General features: G+C 38.1%; 1 protein-coding gene across 1 annotated transcript; it reads left to right on the forward strand.

The window, feature by feature from the left end:
- Nucleotides 1-7,775: 7,775 nt before the first annotated feature.
- On the forward strand, nt 7,776-11,681 carry LOC110878620 (thioredoxin O2, mitochondrial). Its single transcript, XM_022126959.2, has 6 exons — nt 7,776-8,117; nt 10,413-10,478; nt 10,568-10,618; nt 10,758-10,837; nt 11,194-11,238; nt 11,412-11,681. The coding sequence occupies exons 1-6, from the start codon at nt 7,889-7,891 to the stop codon at nt 11,508-11,510; spliced, it is 570 nt and encodes a 189-aa protein (XP_021982651.1). The 5' UTR covers nt 7,776-7,888; the 3' UTR covers nt 11,511-11,681.

Below are 11,681 nucleotides of genomic sequence, written 5' to 3' on the forward strand. Positions count from 1 at the left end.
GGCACATGTATGTAAATTTTTTATAAAATATAATTAGCTAATGTAAGGATGTACGGTGTGAGATAAAGCCCCTAGGGGCTCTATCACGTCACGTTACCGTCACGTAGGTTTTAGGGAACAATGGCACCCCTTTAACATTGCCTGTGTGGAATAAAATCCCTAAACCTATTAATTAAAATAAAGAGGGAAAAACCTGATTAGTTGTAGCAAATGGGGTCCAACCCATCAAACTATTAACGCCCGTTATTGGGCTGACAAGCCATTGTATGGCGCCCCTCTTTAACAAGGGAGGGGTGGTGTTGGGAGGGCCACCTAGCTGATGTGGCTGGGGTCGTTTCCCACACCGACCAGCCTAAATGGTAATAATGAATCATCTCATTCCCCTCATTCTCGTATATCCCCTTGGACACTTCCAAAACCCCGTATTTTTCTGATATCAAAGAGTGATTTTTAGTAATTTCAAAATATCTACAGAGTATGATGATTACCAGTAATAGTTTCAGGTTCTATTATTAAGAGCAATAACCACCGGATTATATCAGTTAATGGGTCTGGTTTTACAACCATTCATAATATATCTTCATCTTTTTGTTTTGGTTGGTCAAATTGTCTCTGGGAACCATGATGGACCAAACACCAGTTATGAAAAGACCTTCAACAACAACAACAGCTGCATGCATGCTTCTCTCTTTAGAGGATCTGAAACTACAACATCACCAATAAGTTCAGAATCATATGCCACCTATATACCTACCATTTGTTGCATTTTTTTCTACAAAATTTTCAACATTTGTTGGAACTGTCACCCCGCCAACAAACTTCTGTTTCGAACCTATTTGCATATAAGCAGCATTCAATAGTGTGGTTACGGGATCAGGTTGACCCGCAAACAATTTTTTCCACTTTTAAAAAAAATCTATCTATGTAGAAAAGTTGAAAACTAATAAGCTAACATGTTTGGTAATTAGTTTAGAATATCCACCTAATTGACCTGTTTCAAATTAGTTAACTTTTTACTTGACCCATTTAAGATAAAAACATATTTGACTCATTCATATCACCTATGTGGTTTATTTATGAGTCTCACCATTATCTGCTTCTTAAAGATATGTGGACAAATTCGCAAAGTATTACAACCCAGGTACAATTTATTTCTATTATTCTTTTGATTTGTTCATGGGAGAAATAATTCAAATTGTTAAGCTTCTGGGATTTTTATGTTGGATAAATCAATATAACTTTGTTGGAGATCAAAGGCTAAGCTGATATGTGATTTGGAGGTCTATATCTACAGGAAGATTAAACGAAAATGAACAATTGCATGGACCAAATATAATTTCTATTAAATCATTGTATAAAACACACACACAAACATTTGTTTGTAATAGATTAGATCAAGTTTATATTTTGTATAGATCTATATCTTATATTATTAGAGATAAATCTTTGTATTTATTTGGTGGTTATCTCCTCCCAAAATAGTGGAGAGCCATTTGTATTTATAGGGATATTGATTCAATGAAAAGGCAAGCAATTATACAATCTTTCATGGTATCAAGAGGGTAAAATACGGTCCTTCTTTCTGCCCTCATACCTCCGCTGCCTACCTTCTCCTACTCTTCTTCTTTTCATCTACGATCCCTATGGCCTCCAACCTGCACCCTGCAGTCACTGTTAATAACATTCGTACCCTTATTCCAATCACCCTTGACATCGAATCCGGGCATTACACAACATGGTCAGAACTTTTTAAAATCCAGTGCAAATCCTTTCAGGTGTATGATCACTTACAGCCTCGTACCACTTCTTCTTCAGCTGAGAAAGATAAAGATAAGGAACAAGCTCCTACCGAGAGTTGGGAACGATTGGATTCAATTGTTCTTCAATGGATTTACGGAACAATCTCTTCCGATCTTCTTCACACCATTCTAAAGCCCAACACCACCGCCTATGACGCCTGGACCGCGTTAGCCAATTTATTCCAAGACAACAAAGCAACCAGAACAATCGACCTCAACAACCGATTTTCAAGCACTCGCCTTGATCAGTTTCAGTCGATGTCCGCCTACTGCCAAGCCATGAAGATTATGTTTGACCAGCTAACCAACATCGGCTCCTCCATCACCGACGAACAACTGGTGTTACAAATTCTCGCAGGTCTCACCGAACAATACGAAAGCGTTGCTCTCATCCTCCAAAATACGAAACCCTTACCCAGCTTCTATGAGACCCGCTCTCAACTGTGTATGGCAGAAACCAGGAAAATCAATCAAGCAAAACAAGCCGCTCAGCTTGCTGGTACAGCCCTAACCGCCACAGCCGATCGTAACTCCTCTCGATCTTCAGATACTCGCCAGCCAGACAATCGGACTGATTCATCGGAACGCACTCGTGGTCGCGGCCGTGGTAGGGGCCGCGGTAGGGGCAGAGGGTATGCTTCTCGTGGACGCGGGAGCTGGAACTCTTCTGGATCTTCGATTTCTTCACAACAGGTGCCATGGAATTTCTCCTTTTCCCCTACGGCCGGTCATTCTCAACATAATTGGGCTGGCCATTTACAACAGCCATGGGCCCCTTGGATACCCCCTTGCCCTTATCCAACTGTCCCCAAAACAAACAATGCTGGGCCAGGTGTTTTAGGCCCACGACCAGCCCACAACTTTGCGGCTAATCAGGCCCAGTCAACTGCAGATGGCTATACTCCAACAGATCTGTCTCAGGCTCTATATCATATGGCACTTAATCCTCCCGAACAAAACTGGACCATGGACACAGGTGCGTCAGATCATATGACCTCTGTATTTACTAATTTCCCGTCTTTATTTTATAATAATTGCATAGCTCGTAATATTGTAGTCGGAAATGGCAAAACCATACCCGTCCTTGGACAGGGTAACCAAACCTTACAATCACCTTTTCCACCTTTTAAATTAACCAACGTCCTTTACGCCCCTTCTTTAATCAAAAACTTGCTTTCCGTCCGTCGGTTCACTAAAGATAATCATGTTTCTGTTGAATTTGACCCTTTTGGTTTTATTGTGAAGGATCTCAAGACCCGGACCCCTATCCTACGATGCAATAGTTCCGGTGACCTCTACACATTGGATCCTACACAAGTTTCAAAGTTCACTTCACCATCTACCTTTGTCGCTGTGACCCAAGATCTTTGGCATCAACGCCTTGGACATCCTGGCTCAAATTTATTGCATTCTCTTAAAAGTTCCAATTTTATTGATTGTAATAAATTGAAACCTAAACTTTGTCAATCGTGTGTTTTTGGTAAACATGTTCGACTTCCATTTATGGATTCTTTTAATTCTACTTCTTTACCTTTTGATATTATACATAGTGACTTATGGACTTCACCAATTCTTAGTAGTAGTGGTCACCGTTATTACATTTTATTTCTTGATGATTTTACTAACTTCTTATGGACCTTCCCAATTAGTAATAAATCACAAGTTTTCTCAATCTTCCTCACCTTCTCTACCTTCATTAAAACACAATTTGAGCGTCAAATTAAACAATTTCAATGTGATAATGGCAAGGAATATGTCAATGCTCAATTTAAACGATTTTGTGATCAAAATGGTATGCATTTTCGATTCTCTTGCCCTCATACATCGTCTCAAAACGGTAAAGCCGAGCGAAAAATTCGAACAATTAATAACATTATCCGTACACTTCTAGCTCAATCTTCTATGCCTAACACCTATTGGCATCATGCTCTAGAGGTGGCCACTTATCTTCTAAACATTCTTCCTAGTAAACTTCTTAACTACAACTCTCCTACTCAACTTCTCTACCTCACTCGTCCATCTTATACACACCTTCGTGTATTTGGTTGTTTGTGTTACCCTTTAATTCCTCACACCACCATTAACAAACTCGAACATCGGTCCATGCCTTGTGTTTTTCTTGGTTATCCCTCTAATCATCGAGGATATAAATGCCTTGACCTCGCTACTAACAAAATTCTCATCAACCGTCATGTTATTTTTGATGAAACTATTTTTCCCTTTTCTAATTCTCCTCAAAAGTCTCTTCAGTCCTATGACTTCCTTTCTTCTCCTCTTCATCCTCTCTTTTGGCCTCATTTTAATACTACCACCTCAACCAATCCCCCTCCATCTCCTAGCTCACCCTCTTCGGCCTCACCTATTCCCTCTGGGCCATCGCCTCCCATCGGCCCATCCATCCATTCTCCTACTACACAAGCCCAACCCTCTACTACTCACCCCACCAACCCGATTCCTAAACCTCCTGTCACCCAGACATACTCTCGCCGACCCAAACCACAAACCCAACCGATACAAACACCACCACCCCCTCCTCCTCCTGTTGTCCCAAACCCACCCCCACCTGGCCGTACCATGCGCACCCGTGCCATGGATGGTATCTCTAAACCTAAGCAACCATTAAATCTTAACGTCTCTCTTGTCACTCCCTTGCCTAAGACACCTACCGAAGCCTTGTCCAAACCGGATTGGTACAACGCCATGACTACTGAGTTCAATGCTCTTATTAAAAATAAGACATGGGAGTTAGTCCCTCGCACAGCAGACATGCATGTCATTCGTAGTATGTGGTTGTTCCGTCATAAATATCGCTCAGATGGCACGTTGGAGCGGTATAAAGCTCGGTTAGTTTGTGATGGCAGTACGCAGCAGGTGGGTATTGATTGTGGAGAGACTTTTAGTCCGGTTGTTAAACCGACAACTATTCGGACTGTCCTGACTCTTGCTTTATCTCAATCATGGCCCATACATCAATTGGACGTTACTAATGCTTTTCTACATGGGAACCTTACTGAAACTGTCTATATGTATCAACCCATGGGATTTCGTCACCGCCAGTACCCTGATCATGTGTGTTTATTAAAGAAATCATTATATGGGCTAAAACAAGCACCACGGGCATGGTACCAACGGTTCACAGATTTTGTATTGTCCATTGGTTTTCAGCAAAGTAAGTGTGACAACTCGTTGTTTGTTTATCATCATGGTTCGGACATGGCTTATTTACTTATCTATGTTGACGATATTATCCTTACGACTTCTCATGATGCATTACGAGTTCGTCTAATACATCAGTTAGCTGCGGAATTTGATATGAAAGACCTTGGGCCTTTGAGTCATTTTTTAGGGATTAATGTGACACGGCACAAACATACTATGTTTTTATCTCAACAGTCTTATGCTTTGGATATTATTGATCGAGCTGGTATGTCGTCTTGTAAGTCTGTTGCTACTCCTGTGGACACAAAGTCCAAACTTAGTGCTACTTCGAGCCCATTGTTTGACGATCCTACATTATATCGCAGTCTGGCTGGTGCACTACAGTATCTTACTTTCACCAGACCTGATATTAGCTATGCCGTTCCGCAGGTTTGTATGCATATGCATTCTCCTTGTGTAGATCATTGGAATGCTCTTAAACGCATCATCCGCTATATTCAGGGCACCACATCGTTTGGCCTCACTTTGGGCCCTTATACTGATCTCTCTTTACGCGCGTACACTGATGCTGATTGGGCCGGTTGTCCTGACACCAGGCGTTCCACTTCTGGATATTGTGTTTATTTGGGTACTAATCTATTATCTTGGTCATCTAAACGTCAGGCGGTTGTTTCTCGGTCTAGTGCTGAAGCCGAATATCGGGGTGTTGCTAATGTGGTTGCTGAGCTTTGTTGGATTCGAAATTTATTATTGGAGTTACACAGACCTCTTGTGAAGGCCAGCGTGGTATATTGTGACAATATTAGTGCTGTTTATCTATCCGGGAACCCAGTGCAGCATCAACGTACCAAACATATTGAATTAGATATACATTTTGTACGTGATTTGGTTCAACGAGGTTCCGTACGAATTCTACATATTCCGTCTCGCTATCAGATAGCTGATATTTTTACGAAAGGTCTTCCAAGGGTTCTTTTTGATGATTTTCGGTCCAGTCTAAGCATTCGGCCTCCTCTTGCTTCGACTGCGGGGGTGTAATAGATTAGATCAAGTTTATATTTTGTATAGATCTATATCTTATATTATTAGAGATAAATCTTTGTATTTATTTGGTGGTTATCTCCTCCCAAAATAGTGGAGAGCCATTTGTATTTATAGGGATATTGATTCAATGAAAAGGCAAGCAATTATACAATCTTTCAGTTTGGTTTTTACATATGTGTACTTGTCAAGAGGTACCAATGAACCAATACATTGGTTCATAATAGGTGCCAACTTAACTACCCTTAACTGACCCATAACTAACTTAATTTCTATAATTTAGGATAAACAATCATATTAATATATCAAGTCAGATTAATATTACAAATAATATATGTTTAACAATTTAGCCTCTCTATTCCCCGGGATAGGGGTAAGGTTTTCCCTCATCCCACCCTCCCTAGGGCCAGGTAGCTCTGCTACGAGTGAAATTTTACTGGGTATGTTTATTTGTTTGTCTGTAAGCTTCTGGTTACAAAAACAAACCGAATGATTCCGGATGTCACTTGGGTTTTGCAGCTGTGTGTATAATAGCCGCATGCTTTACGGGTCCAAGATGTGGAAAAATGGTATCACTTAAGCATTGGTGGCTTTGGTAAGTGCGTGTCCGTGTGCGCTTATCTTGTCTACATCCGTTGTAGCATTCTGTGAACTGTCAAAAGCAGCTACATCTGGGCTTCTAGTTAAAGGGGTTGAAACGCTTTCTATGGTTAAATCTATTTGTTTTGACAAAACCGGCACAAGATCACTATGATTTTTAGAAATTTATTATAAACAGTTTGTATTATTCAAAAGTTAATACCAATCTAATTTTGTAAATAAAGCAATTGGAGTTTTTCTATGCACTAAACATATATTTTAGTGACTTTCAAGTTTCAACCCGTTTTATGCCAAAATTTTTAAAGAAATTCAGAAGGAATCCAAAGCAGCCATGGTTGGGGATGGGCTGAATGATGCCACCTGCTTTAGCCACAACAGATATTGGGATCTCGATTCTCGAGGGGCGTTTCTGGATTAGCATTAGAAAACGACAGTTGCTGTGCTCGCGATGATATACCCAAAACATAAGATAATGAGTTAATCCATCCGCTCATCGACAAGAACGGATGTTTATCAGAAATTGTGATCGAGTAAGTCTTCACAATATATCAAGATTTGTATAGTTGTTATAAGTGTTGGTATGGTATGGTATGGTATGTAAATAAATTAAACATGTGAGTAAGTGGGCGTAATATAAATATTGTTGCTCGTTTGGGAATTTGATTGACATTCTAATGTGCGAGTGTAAAATGATTTCAAACTTTTGAAAACCTCCCACCATGGATCCATTTGCAAGAAAACAAAAACTAAACAACCATACGATGTTTAGGGTTATAACATTTGTCAAGAACCAGCGGTTATCACCCACTAAACCTACTCTTAAATCTACACCAGTGTCTACCATGAGACTACATTCATTAATACCGCCAAGCTATAGGTCCTCAACCTCCTCCATTCCATATGCTCTTTATACGTCCGTCAAATAAACCTCCCAAATAGAACACATACTCAAAATATCCAAAACATTTTTTAAACAAAATATCTTAAGCATGTCTAACAATTAAACCAGATTCGAGGGGTATCCACTGCCCATAACCGACAGCCTTAGAAAACACTGTCCTAGGTTAGGTTAGGTTAGGTAAGGTACGACGGTACCCCGTTATCAATATTCAACCTCAAGCACAACCCAACCAAACAATCGATTCAACCCCCATTTGAGAAACTTTATACGAAGTTGAAGGACCCAGACGAAACTATATTAGGGTAAATAATAACCCCCAAACCAAACCTTCATCAAACCACCACTTGGATTATCTATCAAAACCCACACAGTCACACACACAACACAAATGAGAGGAATCTTTGCAGTTCGTCGTATGCTTCGCAATGGAGTTTACTGTGGATCTCTCTACTCATCTGTCGGTGAAATTGCATCAGCTTCTTCTTCCAATCCAGCAACAATTCCGTACTCCTACTCCTTATCTTCTGTGACGAAACCTTCGTGGTCACTAACTGTCTCCAAGTTTCAATCTGGACAGCATCCTTCCAATCGGAATCACTTCTCCTCATCCTCATCTGGTGCGATTTCTTATGTTATTCATTGATTTATGATATGCGTGTCTTGCTGGAATTAGGGTTTTCTGTTTATTATGTTTGTCATTTATTTGGTTATACAGTAACTTTTGTGATAATGTTAATGTTATTTGGATTAATAGATTGTGTCTCTTACTCAAGTTATCACAACACATATAAGCAATGTTTTCATTTTAAAATAAGATTTTGTCAAGCAATTGAACAACTAATTATTGATTTTTGCAATCGGATTCTGGTTATTATTTAATTACTTTCAAAGCACACATTTAAGCATTCACTGCAGATCCTTGTATATATTATTTTTTTGTGATTTTCGACCTTTAATGTTATGAAAGTTCGTATTTATAATAAGTTTTTGCCCAACACTCTAAATAGGGGTTAAATGCACATCCAAATACCCCATTTGGTCCATATACTTTTCGTTTGGTTTTTAGTAACATTTTTGTCAACAGAAGCATCTAAACCAATATTTTGTCTTGAACTAAGCAGTTAATGCAGTAAAAAATTCAATATCGGTAATCGCGGTGTGATATTGGTAATTTTAATATCATGCTGAATTTATATATATAGCAATTTAACACTAACAATTCAGTATACTCTCCCACCATTAACAAATTAACCTTTTGCAACTTGCAAAACACTAACAATTAACAATTAAGACTTAAAACACTAATAATTGAAAGACAAATGCTAGAACTAAGAAGAAAGGTACTGATATCGGGAAAATTGATGATATATCAGTCCAATATTGGTCAATATCGCTGATAATATTGGTACCGATATTCTGACCGATATTTTGCACTGATATCTCACCTGGGGACTGAAGCCATATATCACCGATATTTCGGTGATATATCGCGATATTAACTACATAGGTCTTGAAGACCATCGTCTATTAATAATCACTGGCTTCTTTAATATAGTTAAAACAGTCAAACCTAAAACCATGCACAGTCTATTGAGAAAAAATGGAACTAATACCGATACGAACCCTGATGCAGGTCAGATTGCGTCAGGTTTTAACCAGCTGCTGGGTGTTCCGATTAACCCAGATTAACCCAGTCCAGTTCTGTCGCCGATCTTTCCCCGCCTAAACCTAATTGAACAAATTAATTTTCAGAAGTAGAAGTAGTGGAGCAGTTGTGTTCTATAACCATTAGCAATAGTATTAGATAGCATTCTTGTTCATTTGTTGAGGTGTCGATGTTTTACTTATCAATTTAGGTTTCTAACCTTGTAACCAAAGACTAGTCCATCTCGAATCGGGCCGATTATTGTTTGTATTTCTAGTGAATCAGTTTCTGAATTCCAGTTCTCAACACCTACCCTTAACAAGCAAGAATTATTTACAGAACATGTTCATTAACCATGTTGTTTATTAACTCTAACAATTATAAATAAATTCTTATCCATTGTCGTCAATAGTGGTCGCTATAGCGAATAGCGTAGCGTATAGGCCGAAGGTCGCTAGCTACAGGTATGTAGCCATAAAAAGCGGGATTTCAGTTTAGTTTTTTTTTAATATAAATAGCGATTAATATAGCTATAAAATAGCTGGATTTTAGGTTTTTGTTAAATATACATGTAAAATAGCGTATGTAGCAGGGTATTTTGATATAATATACATACAAAATTTTTTTCTAGTGCATCGCTATTTATCGCTATTCGCTATGTAGCATATAGGTACCTTATCGCTATTCGCCATTAACAACTATGCTCTTATCTTAAGGCATGTTATTCATATTGTGATCACCTTTACACTTAAAATTTATAAGACAAAGCTGTAGTTATTGACTTTGCATGTTCTTTATCAACCCAAAGAGACCGAGAAGGGTCCTTAACTTTACTTAGTCATGTGAATGCAGTTCTATGACAAACTTGCCATCCGTGTGCTTTGTGACACATGTAGTCAGTTTCCGATATTACTTGCTATTATTTAATACTTGTTACTCTATAGCTATAAAATAAATCTTAAAGTGATGCTATCAACCTAATGGAGATGGCAACATGTATAAGATTTAGAAACAAAGACTATTCTCTAAATTTTAATCTGATTTAATGCTTGACATAATCTAATAAATGGGTAAAAAGTTTCACTGTTTATTTTGTATGCAAGCACCATGTGTATAGCATGGCTAAACTATATCCCACGACATGCTAATTGCTAACATATTCTTGGTGATGGCACACAGGCTACTGCAGTTAATGTTTTTTCATAGAATGCATGCATTTTCTTAAATATTTTCTTTTAAAGATATACTTAAAGAACGATTATAACAGGTCAATCTAGAGTGGTGACGGTTGAGTCAGAAGATCAATTTAATAGTTTACTTCGCAAGGTTCAAGGTAAATAAACTTGCATCCATTATAATCATTCAACCATTAGTATATACTTACATGTTACGTGACTCATGTATGTCCGTAATGCTATCCAGATGAATCCTTGCCAGCAATCTTCTACTTTACTGCGGTTTGGTGTGGCCCATGTGAGAATTATTCAATTTGCCTATTTATCTAGTTTTTTAAATGCAAGATTGAATTTTATATGTGCTGAATGCGTGAATATATTTTCCAACAATTCATGTTTATTCACAATATAACGCGTGTATATTTCTTCTCGCACAGGCAGGTTTATATCCCCACTAATTGGGGAGTTGAGTGAGAAATACACTAATGTCACCACCTATAAGATTGACATTGATCAAGTAAGTGTCTTTCACGCTTGCAAGTGTTATTATTGTGTTGATAAAGAATTAAAGAGAGCGAGTTATAGAAGTTTCAAAAATATAATATGTTGTGATGGTTGTAAATACTTTCTCTATGAAACTTGAATCGCCTACTTAAGTAGTTATATACGGTCTAGCTCCTATACGTTTTTTTATTAATCAGTCAACGTTTGTTCATGGTGCACATGGGTTTCTTATTGGGTTGAGTTGTGACGGTGAAACAAAGGGATGCCTTTTTGTAGATAATTTTTCTTTCGTCTTTGAACAATGATGCTTTCTGCCTTAATGTATTGTTATGAAATTTTCTTACATGTTCATTTATGTCCCAATTACAGGAAGGTCTGAGGAGTGCATTGGAGAAGTTAGACATTTCTGCTGTGGTAAACAACTTTTGTTTAATTTAATAATTATTAATTATATTGTTATGGTAAAAATTCCATGAGGAGTATTTATAGTACAATTAGGTCGAGCAATTTATACCATAATCAAACTACAAAGGTATTTAAATATGGACATAATTTAGGAAATAATGATTGGCTTGTTGTGTGTGCAGCCAACTCTTCATTTCTTCGTAGGAGGGAAAAAAGTGTCGGAAATAGTTGGGGCAGATGTTCAACGACTGAAAACCACCATGGAGAGTCTCTACAAGTGAAGGTAGCCTTTTCTGTTATGTCAGAATCTTAAGCAATACAAGGTAAAAAGATATAGATTGTTTACAAATCATGTATTAGGGCTCGACTTCTGCATAGCCTTTGCGATTGTAAACTCTACTTAAGTCAAACGCTTGAATTACTCACTTGAATGCATTGATCTTTTCGTTTTC

Source organism: Helianthus annuus, chromosome 9, assembly GCF_002127325.2.
Source record: "Helianthus annuus cultivar XRQ/B chromosome 9, HanXRQr2.0-SUNRISE, whole genome shotgun sequence".
In the NCBI taxonomy this organism is placed as follows: domain Eukaryota; kingdom Viridiplantae; phylum Streptophyta; class Magnoliopsida; order Asterales; family Asteraceae; genus Helianthus; species Helianthus annuus.